The sequence below is a fragment of the Coccinella septempunctata genome, chromosome 4 (assembly GCF_907165205.1).
Source record: "Coccinella septempunctata chromosome 4, icCocSept1.1, whole genome shotgun sequence".
NCBI classification, from domain to species: domain Eukaryota; kingdom Metazoa; phylum Arthropoda; class Insecta; order Coleoptera; family Coccinellidae; genus Coccinella; species Coccinella septempunctata.
Genome location: NC_058192.1, coordinates 38,064,372 through 38,083,061, shown reverse-complemented (window position 1 = coordinate 38,083,061; position 18,690 = coordinate 38,064,372). Strand labels below are relative to the sequence as shown.

The 18,690-nt window shown below is 35.4% G+C and overlaps 2 protein-coding genes across 2 annotated transcripts in view; one reads left to right on the top strand and one right to left on the bottom strand.

Moving 5' to 3' along the window:
* LOC123312503 overlaps positions 1 to 18,690 on the bottom strand; it is a 416,804-nt gene that overhangs the window by 351,879 nt on the left and 46,235 nt on the right. The gene's annotated exons all lie outside the window — the stretch shown is intronic.
* Positions 3,860 to 4,594, top strand: LOC123311710. The gene has a single exon (XM_044895780.1). It carries the CDS (start codon positions 3,860 to 3,862, stop codon positions 4,592 to 4,594), a length of 735 nt encoding a protein of 244 aa, XP_044751715.1.

Here is an 18,690-nt window from a genome sequence, read left to right as displayed (position 1 = left end):
ATTTTGTTCAGAAGTGATTCTGTCAAGCTCTTCCATGAGTTCATGTAATTTTAACGGCCGACGATCCCTGTAAAAAATATTTTATAGTAGACGGTAATATAGCTAAAGTCCTTTTAAAAGGACCACGCCATTTTGAAAGAAACTAACATTTATCGAATGCAACTGTATACACTATATGTATATACTGAAATAGGAATCACTAAAGAATATGATCTCACACACCAATACCTTAATATTTCTAAATTATTTGATTCTAATACCTCCAGTTTGCCATGTTAAATTTTTCAAACATGCACAACAGTTATTTGAGTACAGATTTTCAAGAAACGTCCAGACTCGACCACAAACCACAGATAACAGAATCATATAGATACGACACTTCCCTAATATGTTGAAAAACGCTTTTTGCGTACAGCGGGTACAGAGACCCAACTTATGGATACAAAAAATCGAATTTAGCGCGAAATTCAAATAAGCGCTTTGGCGCAAATTCGAATTATTTTATTTGATGATTTTATGCCATGATCACACGGAAGCAACTTATGTCGCAAATCGGTCTTCTACCTGATTGGTGAGATCGCCATAAAACTCGACATTTACGCCTATATCACCAATAAGGCTATTGAAGACTGGTTTGCTACATAAGTTGCCTCCGTGAGCTTACGACCTGAAATGAAAAATTATATCGTGTAATAAATCGGAATAAGAGAATTCGAATTAATTTGGGATAATTCAAACGAGCTATCACTGGAACCTTCATATATTGTTGCAGTCGTGCTGCAGAGGCAATTTTTAGTTGGAAATATGACACTTTGAGGCGCTTGAGATCAGGCGGTATCGAGTCGCGGGAATTTAAATAATAGCCAGCTCGATAAGAGTTGAAAGAGTTAGTGTCACTCAGTCAGAAATTCTGCAGATATTGATACAATGTACGTTTTCGGAGAGTAACCGGCGATCGCCGGCCTATGTAATTGAATCCAATATCCGGTGATAAGGACTTCAGAACGGGTGAAAACGGTCAGTCATATAGATTAAGAAAGATTTATTAGTCTGGAGACCCTGAGAGGAAAACAGTTCTCAGAATTCGAAGTAGCCGAAATTTTCTTGTAACCGCCGAGCTTGGGAACGCTGAATTTTCAACTCAGCAAGAATGATCGTCCAATGATTTCGATTTTGGGACTTTTTGGTACCACCCATAGCGTGGGAGAGAAAGACCGGGGAAAAAGTACATCGGAAAAAGTTAGTCAGTCGGTCCGGGGAGCGTGATCAAAAATAATACCCCTTTAAGTCGGTCCGGGGACGTGATTTTTCCTGAGTTTCATTTAAACTTCTCCCCAGAAATAATATCAACTTCAAGACCTGTCCTTCGTGCGACGGGCCGGATCCACACATTTTTTTTTCCCTTTCGAGGGCCTTCTTATTGTGTATTTAACATCGAAAAAATAATCACCCCATGACTAGTGGAAAGCCGCTCTTCCACTGATCTAGAAACGGGGTGCATTATTACACTGGTGACAGCGCTGGGATTTAAGTTGATTTTTCTGGGGTAGAATACCAAAATTGTTTTATTTGAGAAGTTTTAAAGTTTTAGTTGTTCTGGAACGAGTCGAGATAAAATCCAATAATTCAATCGGAGCCATTGTAAAAGTATTGAGAGAATTGTGTTTAAGTATTTTGTGGTTGATTAAGGGTTGATTGATGGATTAAGTTTCGATTATATCAATGAATTTGAGGACTTTCGGATGAAGGAACTCTGAGTTATTTCTATTGCCAAGGATAATTTCATTTTGCGTCGATTTTTGTTTAATTCAGGAGGATACTCGAGTTAATTTGTGAAAAGTGATAAGTAGAGTTGTGAACAGAAATTTTTGTTTTCGTTAAAGTCTAGCTGCCGTGATATTAGAGAAAGTTGAGTAAAGTTGGAAAAAGTTTGTTATTTACTCTTTGTTGTGGTGGATCAGAATATTTTATTTTAAAAATCGGATAAGTTATCAAGTTTTAATCGGGAGATAGTTGGAAAATTTTATTCGTGAAGAACGTTGGTGTTCAATAATTTGTGGAAGATTTAATTAATTGATTGATGGAAACGTTAAGAAAAATTTATAAAGTAGTTGATCAGAATTGAAGATTTGAGTTTAATTTTTCGCGATAATTTTATTGTTTTGAGGGTGCATTCTTGGCTGATGGTGAAAGATATTTTTTTCCTTTTATTGTTTTCAGGTGAATTATTTTTTTTGAAGTGTATATTACTGTGTGTTTTGTAATTTTTGATTTTGTAGGAATTTGATGGTTTTGAAGTGAATAATTTTTGAAATTCTTTTTGTTGAGTATCAATTACGTAGGATTTTGAACGCAAAGTTTTGTGCGCGGATTTATTGAATTTGGACTTGTAGTTTATCGAAAATTTTAAAAGAAAAGTCGTCAATCAAGTTTTATTTTTGCGAGCATAGTAATTCATTTTGTGGTTATTGGTGACTAGTTGAATGATCGGTAATTTTGTTACAAAAAGTGGGTTTGAGAATTAGTTACTTTATTCAAATATTTTTTTTTCTTGTGAAATTGAAATCAATTCAGAAAAAGCAGATAAGAAAAATTGAGACGTATTTTAATGCTGTTTTATTAGAATTTGAACACGGATTTAAGGGTGAAATCATTTGAATTATTTTTTTTTATCAATTTGGAGGATAAAATAATTTTGAATTTCGGTCATTTGAATTTAATTATTTTAATTAAGTAAATTTTGGAATTTTTGGTAATTTCAAGTTGAGTGTTTTGATCAAATAAACGTTAGAATATTTCGGAATTTTAAGTCAGTTGGATGTAATTTTGATCGGTTTGATTCACAGAATAATTCGGAAAGTTAGGACAAGATAGGGTTGCAGGTTTTTTTTTTCAGGACATTGTTTATTGAATTTTATTTTTGCTGTTGAGATATACATTTTTTTTGAGGGCGTTAATTATTTTTGAGATCACAGTTGCGTTCAGGATAATATTTTTTTTTTGGTGATATAATTTTTCTTTCAGGGCGTTTCCATATATGGTTGATATAATTTGAATAGGGAGAGTATTTGGCGTTTATAGTTTGATTAATTCTATCGGGTGTGCGCAGCGTATTTTGGGATTTTTGAAATATATAGGGATACTCGATTCATACTTTGAAATATCGTAAACCTGATATAATTGTTTTGTTTTCCTCGTTTAATTTGCGGAGTTTAAAGATAGTTTGCGGATTTAATTGTTATTGAGGTTATTTACAAGGTTTTGAAAAATGTTGCCGGCGGCTAGTGCTAGTACTACCACCCCTGCGGTGGCCGAGAAAGATGTTATGAGGTTTCCGTTTATGTATTCGTTGGGGATGATTGCGACAACCCTTGATAGTTTTTCGGGAAAAGACGCGAAGCGGTACTTCGACAAATTAGAGTTGAGGTCGAAGTTGGACGGATGGAGTGAGGAAGAAACCCTTACTCTATTGAAATTAAAACTGATAGGCGCGGCGTACGAATATTTTAAGTCTGATGAGGTGTATGATAAATTGAAATACTCGGAATTGAAACAGCGGCTAATTTCAAAATTTACACCATCAAAATTGCCAGGGGAGAGTCAGTGGAATTTAAGTCGTTGTTTCCAGCGATGATCATCATGTTTCATCATTTTGTACTAGGCTGCGGATTTTAGGCGCGGAATTACTTCGGGAAGATTTGGGCGGAGCTTCGCCAGACGAAGAAGCGGGAATCAGAAAGAAAAATAAAGATCTGATACTGAACCAATTCAAAACAGGGTTGCGCAAGGATTTAATGAAGGATATGGGGGTAGCGCTATTAAGGGAAGAAAATTTGGACTTAGAAAAGGCGGAAAAAGCATGAGAATATCAGCAGTTTACACACAAAACGTGTGTCAGTTATGCGAACAGCATCAGGGTCACTCGGCGAAAGAGTGTAAAAATAGCTGGAGGAGTCAGGGGAATGCAGAACAAAACACCAGAAAAGGGTGTTATTCATGTGGTAGATCGGGCCATTTCGCTAGAGAGTGTAGGAATTATAGTAGGTCAGGGCAAATGACTCAGGGAGATTGTTATACTTGCGGTCAAAACGGTCATTGGGCTAGGGATTGCCCAAGACAAAATCGTCAGGGACGAGAGAATTTTAGGGAAAACAGACTGCAGAAACCCACAAACCTAGTAAGAGGGGGTGACGTTAATTTAGAAATGATTCAACGAAGGGGGGAGGAAAAGGTTCAACATTCAACTAGAGAAGGGAATCGAAATACGGAAGCTATTTCCAACCGATTGTCTCCATTTTCGAGGGAGTTCCAAACCAGGAAGCAAGAGGATAACATACATAGGGGTAATAATACTATCAGAATAGAAAATCTGGACCCAGCAGTGGTAGGTCACAAGGATAGTGATAGGTCGGCGAACCTAGAGTCACTGTTGGGAATCCCGATGAGGGATGATGAGAATGGAAAGGGAAACAAGAAGAATAGCGATGAAAGGGAAGCAGCTTGGGAACTGCGAGAAGAAAGGTCTTCGATGGTTAGAGCAGAAGTTGCGGAAGGAATTCAGGAGAATTCAGGAGAATTCAGGTGTTCGGAATGAAAAAATAAAGGGGAAACCGGTGGAGGCATGGGAAAAGGCAGCCTCAAATAAGAATACTAAGGATTTTGAACGTGGTAACTTAGCGAGAAATACGGAAATTATAGGGAGTAATGCTGAGTACTTACGTGAAAAGGGGTCCAGGGGGTCAAGGATTAGTGGACGCGTGCCAAGGACGGTCGCGACGGAGGAATGCCAGTTGGCAGAATAGAATATGGGAATAATCGATAACGTAGAGCAGATGATCGACGTAGATCAGGGGTGAACTGGGAAACTGATGTTTGCCATGAACAAAGGAGTTGCATGGAAGGAACTGGGAAGGAAATTCGGAAGAATTTAAAAATTAGTACCGGTTATACTAGGAAAAAACAGAGAGATGAGGATGATAACAGGGAACAAGGGAAAAGGTACAAAGAGAAGTTTACTGAAATAGTAGTGGATAGGAACAGAGTGGAGTATCAAGAGGAAAATAGACCCAGGGGGTCGAAATCAAGTAAACGAGTATCATGGGACGTCAATACAGAGGAATTTCAGATGGTGGAATTTAGGGTAGGAGACTTGGTATATTTCAAGGAGGTATCTGAAAAATTGGGAAGGAAATGGTTAGGGCCATACAGGATCAAGGAAGTGTTTGATTCGGTAACCTGTAGGATACGAAAATGTGGGGGATGGGAGAGCAGAATTGTTCGAGTAAACAGGCTGAAACCTTATGTCGCTAAGGTTCGGAAAAAGCGCCCTGACGAACATCTGTCAGGAAGGGAGGAAAGATTTGAGGACTTTAGTATGACCGATTCGGAAATAGAGAAACCTCGGAGGTTTCATCCGATAATGGTTCCACAGGGGTATGGGAGACACACACGGAATTCAGACACGGGATTAGAAAGCAATGATGAGGAGGAGGTAATGGAGACCGTCAAGAGAGAACCAGTAAGGATTGTAAGGAGGTCTACCCGCATAAGGCGTCCCACAGATAGGTGGAGACCTATCTAATCAGATAGGAGCCAGGGTAGCGGCAGGAAAATCTGTAGGATTGACCTGTCAGGAGAAGTGAATCGACTCCTGCCCTTTCGCAGATTCCACGGGCTCTCACAGACCCGGAGAGTCACAACCTGAAAAGGGTCTTCTTCTTCTTTTTTTTGGGTAGTGGCAGGACATTTTGGCTGATAGTCCTGAAAAAGGAATAATCGACCTTTTCCATTCCACAGATTATAATATAAGTAGAATAACAAGTGGGTCCGGTAATAATGACTTATAGTGAGGGAAGTATGAACGGTATAAAGAGGGGTTTCTTTATTTTTTTTTTCGCGTCAGATGGGCGCCAGGGGGTATTATAACGAAGTAATATGTTGAATAACCCCTATTATATAGCAATTGGTTCATTTTCGTTTAGATTGAAATCGTTGAAGTTAAAGATTGTTTGCTGTATTAAATATGAGGAGTTTTGAAAGAGACACTGCAGAGTTGAAGTATTTTGAGTTAAGCTGGACTTAGGGTCATTATAAGGTGATAGAAGAAATTTCATATTCGGTTGTGTTAGGAAAACCATGTTGGAAGTTAGATTAACGATATAGGGGTTAATTTTGATTTGCTGATGGATGATTTTAAATACCATCCATAAAGAATATCGGGAACAGATAGAATGATAGAAATAATCCTGGACGGAATAGGATTATGAAGAAGCGTTGTGGTCACCCTTTAACGTGAGCACAACGTTCTGCATGCTTTTACGATAAGGTCGAGTTTTGTTGATATAGTTATGATAGGTATTTTTATGATTATTGTTTTCTCCATGATTAAATTGCATGCTCATGGGAGATGAATTGTGTTTGTATGATTTTTGCATGTGTTTTTTCGTTTTTCTTGTAATCAGTCGATAAGTTGGTTTTGGTCAATCAATATCCGAAAGAAGGTATCTTTGAAAGACAATCCATAGCAGATTTTCAACCAGAAGGAAGGTATAATCATTAGGTCATCATCAGTGGAATAACCTCTGAATGGTGATTAACCTTAGTTACCAGGTGGCGACGACGATAGTATATATAGTAGTGCGGAAAACCGAATATTGCGGCTATTTCATCAGAAATGTTAAGAATTTTCATGAACTCGAAAAGTTGTGCGTGAAAGAATTAGAAAGAAGAAATGGGAGACATTTAACTCAATATGTGAACGTGTGCGTACGAGGGTATTCTGAACTGATCAAGTGCAGTTTATGGAACAATGTCGGTCCGTATTTGAGGCTCGAAATTCATCATCCAGAGGTAGACGTAATGGTCATCAGTGGAACGACGATGGTTCAGCTTAAAAAGGTTCTTCGAGAAATGCGAGTATAAGGCAACCAGAAGAGAATTAGGTTAGAGACGGCGGGACATAGACTGTCCACTACGTACTTTGACGATCAAGAAGGAATAGAATAAGCTCAACAAACTGCGATTAATCAAATGCTTAACTCAGTAAAGAATATTTTCAACTTATGGGAGAAGGTGCGAAAAAAAAAAATTCGACGTCGAAAGTACGCTACCATAAACAAATCGAGCAATATCCAGGGTTACACCCAATTTTACCAATAGTGATACCACACTGGACTGAGAGACATAGCCGGTAAACGATGCGCCGAATAATATGCCGCGTCAACAAGGTCGAACTGAGTTTGTGCTTTCGTAACCCAGATGATCATACGATATGGACATTAGCACGGGTTGAACAGTGGCGTTCCGTGTAAAAAAACTTTTCCACCTGAGGTAACTTTTGGTTTTTCACCTGAAGAGTTATTCCATATGATTCCGAGGATATATATGGTTGTGTGAGAATGTTCGCGATAGTGAGAAAGAATTCCGAAAATTGAACCTAAGGAACTCCATGTTGGAGATAGTGAAGTGATTGATGAAAAGATGTGGGTAGAAACTGTTTTGATGACCATTGTCCGAATAATGTACTATTTAGGTTTAGTTTGTTCATGTTTGTTTTTCTTGTTATTTTATGTTTATAGAGTTTAAAGATGATGTGTGATTTGAAGAACTACTACATAAGTAGAGTTGTTAGAGCATTCGTAGGTTAAGTGCTGAGGAAGGAACTGTAGCTTGTGAGGAAAATTTGTTTGTGAAACTTAATTTTTGGTGAATGTTAGTTTTAGGACAGAGTAAGATGATGGACTTTGGACGAATATATGATGATTTAGGAAAAGTTGTGGCATCCAATGCCAAAACTTTTTAAAAGGGGGGAGTATTGTAATAAATCGGAATAAGAGAATTCGAATTAATTTGGAATAATTCAAACGAGCTATCACTGGAACCTTCATACATTGTTGCAGTCGTGCTGCAGAGGCAATTTTTAGTTGGAAATATTGAGGCGCTTGAGATCAGGCGGTATCGAGTCGCGGGAATTTAAATAATAGCCAGCTCGATAAGAGTTGAAAGAGTTAGTGTCACTCAGTCAGAAATTCTGCAGATATTGATACAATGTACGTTTTCGGAGAGTAACCGGCGATCGCCGGCCTATGTAATTGATTCCAATATCCGGTGATAAGGACTTCAGAACGGGTGAAAACGGTCAGTCATGTAGATTAAAAAAGATTTATTAGTCTGGAGACCCTGAGAGGAAAACAGTTCTCAGAAATCGAAATTTTCTTGTAACCGCCGAGCTTGGGAACGCTGAATTTTCAACTCAGCAAGAATGATCTTCCAATGATTTCGATTTTGGGACTTTTTGGTACCACCCATAGCGTGGGAGAGAAAGACCGGGGAAAAAATACATCGGAAAAAGTTAGTCAGTCGGTCCGGCGAGCGTGATCAAAAATAATACCCCTTTAAGTCGGTCCGGGGACGTGATCTGAAAAATATCGAAAATATACCCCTACGGTACGGTACGGATAAGTAGAGGAATTATAAGTCATTGTAGAGTCAGTAATTAAAGAACGAGAAAAGGGACTTAGAATAAATAAGTTTTCACGAAGTAAGAGAAAAGTATAGGTAGATCACGGAAGAGAATCGGAGACTCGGTCGGCTCATAAATATTTGGAAAAGTTGAGTATAAAGAAAAGTCCGGTCCTTTGTTTTTGTTGATTTCGTTCAAGTAGAAACGGAATATCGGGAATTAGGTAGTTGAAGAAATTTGGAAATAATTTGAAGTTAAAGTCAGTTTATCGGAAGTCAGTAAAGTAACATTCAAGGAGTGATCGTTAATTTTCTTGATTCGTAGTAAGACCAGATATAAACTTGTGTTGAAATTTTTAGATAGGGAAACTTAAAGCGAAAAACGTTTGCGACGGAAAAGTGCGGGAAGTTCGGTTGAGTGTAAAGAATTCGCCGATAAGTGCGGGTAAGGTCTGGTGTCGAAAAGTTCTCATCGGCAGCGTCAGACAAACAGCAGTCGCAGAAGAAGGTAGAAAGTTCCAATTTTATTCGTCCAGAGTCTTGAAAGCTCCTCTAAAATTCATTGATAAAGTATTGATTTATTATTGAGCGCTAAGTTGGGAAGTTGAATTTTAACCCAAGATTTTGGTTATGAAAGTATGTTTTATTGTTTTGCGCTTATTTGCATGTGTTTAAGAAATTGAAGATTTTTGTTGGTCGTCTTGGACCGAGTACGAATTTGTAGAGAAGTTCCAATTTTTTTTATTTTTTTCCAATAGATTTATTTGTTAAAGTTTTTCCTGAGTTTCATTTAAACTTCTCCCCAGAAATAATATCAACTTCAAGACCTGTCCTTCGTGCGACGGGCCGGATCCACACATTTTTTTTCCCTTTCGAGGGCCTTCTTATTGTGTATTTAACATCGAAAAAATAATCACCCCATGACTAGTGGAAAGCCGCTCTTCCACTGATCTAGAAACGGGGTGCATTATTACAATCGGAAATACTTTTTCAATGATAGCAGATGTATGTGAATGTTTGATACAGATTTATACAACTCCTACATCCACTCAAAACCTTAAAAATCCAATTTTCATTAAAATCACAAGCATTGAGATAATTTTGTAAGAAATTAGAAAAATGAATGTTTATTCAATACAGTACATTTCTTAGCTTTCGTTCACAATTCTGAACTTCTTCAGGGACTAAGAAGAACCATTATTCTTACTTCTTTTTCCCGATATTGAAATCTGTTAATTAGCGAAGTACATTTCTTGTTTACATACCCCTTATTGAAATGGAAATTATATTTCAATTCCGCAAATCTATTTGAGTCAACTAAATACAATAACTTATATCTTTTATCTTTGGGTTTGGGAAAACAAACTAATTTTCGAATAGGTAAATCATCTATAATGAGCATCACATACATAATACCTGTTGTATATCTGCTCAACAGATAAATCTTGGTAATATTTTGGCTTGATGATTTCAACCTACTTTTTAAAAAGAGCTGTCTTAGTTTTGGAAACCGATGTCTCTTACGAGCAACATCCTCACATCCAAATACACAATAAGTTTTCAATACCATTCTTTGGAAGATATCTTGAGCTGTCCCAACACGTGTTCTTTTACTAATCACTCGATTTCTCTGAAGAAATTCTTCTTTCGAAGGTGAGATTTTCAGCTGATCTTTTGATAATTTTCCGCCCAATGAAAATATATTCGAATTTGTACATATCTATTGAAGACAACAGTGACATTGATATTTGACAAATTAATTTCATTTTTATTTATGATTCTGTTCATAGATTAAGTTAATCTATGATTCTGTTGTCTGTTATTCTGTTATTAGAACATAAATATCTATGTTCCAAGGGTTTAAACGATCAACAGAGTCATCTATAGATCAAACATTGTAATATTTGCGTCTACAGAGTCATCTTATCGATGCGATTAGAACTAAATATGCGATTTGGACTGGGGGTAAGAGAGTGTCACGACCCTGCCACAAACAACCACAAAATTACTCAAACTGTCAATAATATTATATTTAGTGATTACAGTGACTTCATATCATAGACATAGAGACATGGACTGAGCAATGCCAGCATGAAATTGGCTATTTATTAGAAAGAGAGAAAAGCTCGTCGGGACATTACCTTTCTCTTTTTTGTTCACATAGAGGTGAGTGTAGACCAATCAAAATTCTAGAAAAAGACAACTGCATTCCCGACGTGTTTTTCTCTCTGTCACTTTTTTTGACCGTATTTCATGCATAGATATAAAGGGAAGGCACAGTCCATGTCTCTATGTCTATGCTTCATATATGGCAGCAACTGCCAACTATGAGCAAAACGTAAAAACTTTGCTATCAGAAGAATAAGGAGGTTCCATCAGTATGCCTTTTAAAAGGCCTTTAGCATTATTTGGGTTAATTTATATCAGGATTGTTTAACGGGTGCAGGTCAGTATAACCAAAAGCTTATTTGGAAAAACTTTTCGATTTATTTAAAATCTTCTTCGGGGCTCTGAAACATCTACATTACAGTAACGAGCCAAAACATAAATAGCATAATTTGGCATTTCTATCAGAATTATAGAACTGAAATTCAAAATTTGCATCTCAATTCGAAAACTATGTATATTTTCAAGATTTGGCTCGAATTGATCGAATTGTTTTTGACAAATTGATATCATACCTACCAAAGCAAAGATTATAGAGTAGAAAGATGGGAAACAGGGTGACTAAAGCGATTTGAGCGCCATCTGTGTGTCAAGCGTGTTTTTAAAACGCTAGGACTGGTTAAAATATTAATTTGAATGCCATTTGCAGAAACATATGAAATTTTGTGAGATTTCAGACGCCAATTTCGATCAAAGAGGTTTTGAATGTTTTGATTCTCATTCCGCTTTTTGTTTATCTAGCTCGTTCAAGTTGCTGATTTAGTGATTAAGTTTTTCACTCAACTAAGGAAAACGGAAGCGTAATTATTAAATTCGTAACATGTGAATCGGTCATTCATTGATTCTAATTTTCAGTGCTCCGAAGTGGATAAAATTCTCAAACCACCTTTCGTTTATTAAACATATATAAGTCAACTTATTCCGACGTATAAATACGGTTTCATTAGACCAAAATAAGAAGGACAAATGTCCGCGTGGTAGACGTATAAAATCAATCCTGGATATACGTCTCCTATTCGTATTTTATATACGTCATACGTCTGATACTCGTATTTCATATACGTCTTTTAGACTACTTAAGTAATTCAGAAATTACGTCGAAAACCAGTCGTCTATAATAAATGTTCACAACTCATATATTATAGACTATATTTCAACGACTTCAATGTACCAAAAATAGACGTTTAATACTCGTATTTTGTACTACAATTAAGTATCAGTAATAGACGTCTCTGAACAACGTTAGACCTACTGTTCATGTATACAATATCCGACGATACGATGATCCGAAATTGCATTAATATGTTTTGATCGATGATTTCGAATATAATAAATTAAAAGAACAATAAATGCACTTTCGGATCATCGTTTATATTGTCGAATTCGTATGAATGAACATTAGGCTTATTTGTTGTTAGATATTACTGTTCTGAATATAGTCAATCTTCAACATTTATTATCTTACCCTCTTCCATACTTATCCTTTTCATTGTTTCGAATAAGACATAACGTAGTGTCAATCGGATTTTAGGAAAACTAAATTTTAAACTATTTAGGTCTCAAACCAATTTATTCAGAAAATAATAAAATAGCAGTTTTCAAAATTTAGGTATATACATTGAGCACACCTCTTTGAATAAATATAATGGTCTATTCCTATATTTTCACATTTCTTCAATCAGATGTACCCACATCAGCACTACGGCCTCTGTAAAATGTTATTTCAGTTAGTTTTAGGAGAAAAAAACATGTCGAACAAAACATACCAAATATCTTTTTCATCATATTAGCAGACATGAAAGTGGAGAGCTTTCTTCAAAATCGGTTATGTCATTTTGTTTTTTAGCAGATGTCCATCACTATGTTGAATCAGAATCCATTTCAATCACTTATGACAAAGTACAATTAACTTCCTCCAGACAAAACAAACACAGTAAACACACAGCTTACGAAACTATTTCAAGATGGACGACAAGGAGAACGAACTACGAACAGCGCATGCCGCATAGCATAGCATAGAAACACGGCCGTGACTGCTACATGCGTGTATTGTAACGATAACTAATTGCCCATTGGCCGGTCGAGCCTGCGTAGATCCTCAATCCTCTGCCTACGTAAACATGGCACCAACGTTGCCAGGCTATTAAAAATGTAGTAGATCTTGAACATTCTCATAAATCTGCTAGGCTTGTTTGGATTAAAACTAGTAGACTACAATTATATCAAGTGAATAGTAATTGAAGGGGGCTTATTCAGTTTTCCAGATCACAAGTATAGACAGCAGAATCTTTGATGGTTGAGGCAATCAGTGTATGGACAGGACATTATTTCATTTCATGTGACAACGCTGTGAATTGTCGAATCGGGGGACTTTCAATCAAAGATATTAAATGTGTAATATCTTTGCTTTTAATTGGTTGACGACCATCAATCCGAATGAATTAAACTCCATTTGGCGAGGAAACTATAGAAAAATATGCAAATATGCATTTTTTTCGTTCAATGCATATATTTTTTTTTTCATTTATTTCACCTATGGTTGTACCCTCTATTCAAGAATATCTAGTATGAATGTTATACATATAAATTATTCCTGCCACGGCTCAACCATTTATATACAGCTACCTATCATTTAAATGGTGATTTTTATGGAAAAAGATTAAGTTCGATGAGAGCTGATTAATTAGCTACCTGGTGAAATCAGTTCAAACAATTAAATCACTTATATAAGCTGAATCGCTTTTTTAACTTCAAAAAACTTGAATGTTTGGAACTATATGTAGGTGTATAAAACTCAGAAACATCGATATGACAAGAATGAATAAAGGACCAGTATTTTTTTTTCTCCCTGATAACTAGAAGTAATGTAGTAGGTATCTACATATGGCTTATAATAATAGTCATATTCGAAACCTTTCATATATTTGTCCAGTGTAGACCTCAATGATGAGTGTTAAAAAAATTCGCTAATAGACAGATTGAAAACCTACCATATATCCGTTTAATATACCTAAGTTTATGGAGTAGGAAGGTAGGTTGAAATATGTACGACTTATAGTCGTATAATTTGTGGAACTTTATAGACCTAGTTTATAAATTATGAAAAATTATTAAAGCTGGGAAATAAGCGATATATATTGTAGGATGCATATTGTTCCGATCGTAAAAACACAACTGGGAGATAAAATAGTTCTCATTATGTATATATGACTTCCACTTATAGACATTTCAAAAACCTATCACATATTCGTTTAATATAGGTGTAGGAAGTACGTCGAAAAGTACAATATATTCGACGTATAATTCGGAGATCTTGTACACTTCGTTAATAACTGATGAATATGACGAAGAGTTTAAAATAATTGAAGTATATAAACAAAAAATATTCTTCAGTTCTTGAAAAAACTATTGATAAGCAAAAAACATATAGTGTGGTATATATAGCTAACGCTAAAAGACGTTTTATAAACCTACTACAGAAAAAATGGTATAATATAGACGTGAAATACTTGTACTGTGATAGACCAAAACGAAAAATATACCATCAGGATGAATATTAGGCGTATACTAAACCAAGGTGTGTTTCCTGGGTTCAGCCAACACTATACTAACTACACCAAGTGCAATGAACATTTTACTGCAGATCAATTGGGAACTGTTCATCGACGTAAATGCAGAATACATCCCTTGCATGAACGGCCTATATTAAGGGGAAATTATGATCTGTATAGGTTAAGATGTCTAAAACTCTGGTGTATTCACTGATTCGATATTGTTTTTAATTTCGTGGGGATATCAGACCAGTTTCGTTTTTCCCACTGTAGGTAGCGCTGTTTAGAATTTGACAGAGCATTGTCAATTGATATTTGAAAATAATTTCCTACGACGTACGAATATGTTGTATTTATAAGCGATTATTGGTGTGTGAAAATGTATTAGTTTCGAGAAAGGGGTGTAGAACATTCATTTATTCAACATGTCGTTCAGTAAGTTCAGGTTTCTGTATGGACAATCAAGAACTACAGCTAATAATTCGGTGTTGTTGGAATTTGAAGCAGAACCAAATCAGATGAATGAACATTCGGGACCGATATAGCTAAGTTTTATGGAAACTTCAGCAATATTTCAAAGAATCTGTATTGGAAATACGTAATGTGAATTGTGAGCATGTATTGAAAATCAGAAATACATAAATCTATTCGAGTTTGTTCTTCAAATATTCTTCCTGAATAGGCGAATCCAACTACCGATAAGGGCGCTGCGACTTGTCAACAAACATGGCGGAAAATGAGTAATCATCGTGAAAACTCTATTGTGAAAGCAATGTTATCGTAGATTTTATTCGATTATAGAGATATTTGTAAAGGTAGTGAATAATTATGGGATTATTGATTTTGCTCGGGTTCCTCCAGAACTTTCCTGAACATGTTGGTGTCGTTTGATGGAAGATTTTACAAGAACTTATATCCAGAAGATTTCATTCTATCATCACACTCACTTGAATTATGTAATTTGTGGAAATAAATGAAAGTAAATATTTGAGATAATTTATTTGGATGAAAACATATTATGCAGTTCAAAATGCCAACACAGAAATTATTTTCCAGCAATTACAACCAACTCAACAAGACCGCCTGAAAATTAATTCTACAGTTGTAATTTCATTAACGAAATTTGAAATTCTTGTCGAACGGTTTAATTATTGATCACTTTCAACTGCTTGCAAAATTCCAAGTCAAATCACTACTTTTCATTTGAAATGTTCCCAACGTATCATCTCTTGAAGATTGCAAGTCCAGTAATGCATGTACAACTTCAGGTATGTCAGAAATTCAATCTCATATACTTTCTCCTGCTCAGGTTTCTCGGCACTATTGAAATCATGGAAATGAAAATTCGCATTGCCTTTCTTAATCGTCCAACACTAGAAAATTCATCTAGAACAAAGATATCTCCTAACCTAAAATTATAGTGAAAATTGGTAAATAGTTTCTCAACTGAATGACACTGATATAAATACTCACTTAATTATTTTAATACCTTTTTTTCTAGTCAGACATCCAAAAAGTTTTGTGAATATAGTTCACTGGTAACCGAATATGTTATGAAAATATCTAACCCAAAGAAGTTAAACTCAAGTTATTACTCACTTTCTAGGTTAGTGATTTGGCCGCTAGGCGGCGTTTAGATTTTTGGATTCGCCAATAGATATAGTGAAAATTACCTTTCTATCAACTGAATATATGGGATATTTGACCAATCAATTGTGTTTTATTAAAATCATATTGAATTACCCCCCTCACGAATTCAACTTGTCAAACGGAAATTATCTTGAAGAAGAACAGTAAATACTCCTTTGAACCTTTATTCGGTAGTGTTGAAATGTTGACAAATTTGTTTTTACAAAGAAAATTGAACTGTAAATCACAAATATTCCTTAACAGCTGACAAAATGGGCCAGTTTTTATTTTGCACTCGTTGATCGATATTCGATATCAACGAAAAACAAAATAAAACGAGAGAGTATCTTGGACTTCCTTTGATAGAACAAGGATAGAAGGAAGCAAATGACATGGTGGCGCCGCCACGAAACTGATCCCCCCATATCCCCGATTTTCTGAAATGTTGATGCATGGACCTATAATACCAAGGTTAGTATTATACATCTATGTGTTGATGCCTGCAAAAAGTGACAAGTGCACACACCAGTGTTTTAGACATCTTAGTATAGGTCCATTCAATGATTTTCAATTGCTACTCTTTCAATTTATTCAGAAATGTAGAGTAATGATTCTGTTATCTGTGATGTAGAGGTTTTATTGATTTCCATCCGAGTGACTGTCAAATTGTTGTTTAGAAAGTCAAAGTTTTATGAACCCTTCTGTGAGTGTTTTGTTCATTCATTAATCAATTTGTATATTGTGTCATGAAGAGACCATATCATAAGGAAATCATAAAAAAAGCACCAAGAAACTGACATACAGGTCTTGCATATGTCCAAGGTTCTTTCTTAAGTGTGGTTCTGAAAATTCTTCAAATAATACCTACATAATATGTAAGTAACTGGAATATGTATGCTATGATGGTATATTGATTATTGATTCATATTAATTTCTGATTTATGTATATTTTACGAATTCAACTAAGTTCATTAATTCAGAACAACCTATTGTACAGAAATAACACCTTCGACGTATAGCAGATCACCATATGCATTAGTGTCCTAGTTAAAGCTTCATTTATTGCCCACAATTTCAAATTTTGTAAATTTTTTATGAATTGCAAATAAACATATAGCACATCCAACAGCGTTTTTCGTTTATATCAATTGATTCCAAACAATGTTTAGATGAAAACTAACATCCTGATCACAAAACAAAACCATACTTTTGTTTTGTCGCTCAGGATGTTTGTTTTTTGATAGAAACAAAGTCGATATTGAAATTTAATGCAAGGAATAGAATTCGAATTTCGCGCCCCTCAATTAAAAAACAGAAAACTGTTATCAAAATGTTTTCCTGTATTGACAGTGCGTTTTTAGCGCTATCTCATTGTCACGCGTGTTTTCACTGGCCAAAATGTAGTCGGTTTTTAGTACTAGCCCTCATCCCTCATATCGCTAGTACTAAAAACCGACTACATTTTGGCCAGTGAAAACACATTTGACAATGAGATGGCGCTGAAAACGTATTATCAATACAGAAAAACTGTTTAATAACAGTGTTCTGTTTTTTAATTGAGGGGCGAGCATAGATTAAGGTGGTGTAGATAGGAAACTCGCGACCTCTGGAGGACTGGGGTGAAGCTTGAGTAGATCTGGTTTTGAAAAGAAGGTGTGTTGTCAAACAAAAAGAACGAGTATAATTTCTGTGTTTTCAGCCTGTTCTCCATACATTGCAGGAAATTCGAATTGTCCATGTGAACGCAAGAAAACTACTTGACAATTTATTCGTATCATAATAATATAAACACCAATGTACTGGTATTTAGTTCAGATAGTTTAGTATTTTTTTATGATACGAATAGATTACCACAGTAGTATTCTTTCATTCGCATAATTTTCAAAGTAAAAAACCGATTAATGCAATGGAAAAAATAAGGATAATATGGCTTTCTTTATTGTATTTGATTGCATGGATCGACAAGTAATAAAATATACTTTATAAAGGTTTATTTTTTCGTTTATACCAGGAGTCCAGTCTTAAATTTGAACCATTTTAGTAGGTATATGGAAGATTTTCATAATAAGCTTTTTCACAGTCGCCACAATCGTAACTTTCACGTAGAATTACGCCTTCTCCAGCAAGGGAATGAATTTTTTTCCAATCGAATATCCGGAAATATAGTTTGATATTTTCCTTTTCAACAGTGTACCTGCTAGTATGTGATACTTTTGTACCTACAGACACCCTTTTGATATTTCCTACTTGTTCCGATACCTATTGATCAATAGTTGAAAAATATTAAAATTGAGTCATTTCAAATTTCACAAGTGACTAAAATTGGTAGTATCGTTCGTTACAACTTCATTGTTTCGAATGTTAACAAGTCCATTTGAAAATGCATAATTCAATAGGTAAACATAAAACAGCTAAAAATGTTCTTCATTACCTGAAGGAAATGAAAAAAACTTGATAAATATATGGGAATAATAACTCACTGCCTAAACTAGGATATATAAAATATTTTCAAATATTCGAATTCAAAAAGATTGATCTTCAAAATTTCAAATCAAAGATTATAGAAATAATAATCTTTGTTTCAAATGACAGAACACACTTCTCCCCTTGTCTTGTGAATGAAGTTGAAGGAAATCTCCTTTTTTCCAGCGTCATCTATTAACTGTATATTGAAAGAAACACCTATTAATTCACCCCAGGTTAAGAGAGGGCGCAAAAAAAACGGTTTCGTCTCGTAGTATGGAAGTTTCCAATCTACATAACTCTAATCTATGGGGGCGAGTTAAGTTTTGTGGGAGAGACTGAAATTAGAAAAAATTATTTTATTTCAAATATTACAATGTATGATAATTGTGACGAATGATTCGTACAATAAATCGCGAAG

Coding starts and splice junctions, on each gene's coding strand:
- LOC123311710 (XM_044895780.1), top strand. CDS start 3,860: ATGAGAATATCAGCAGTTTACACACAAAACGTGTGTCAGTTATGCGAA.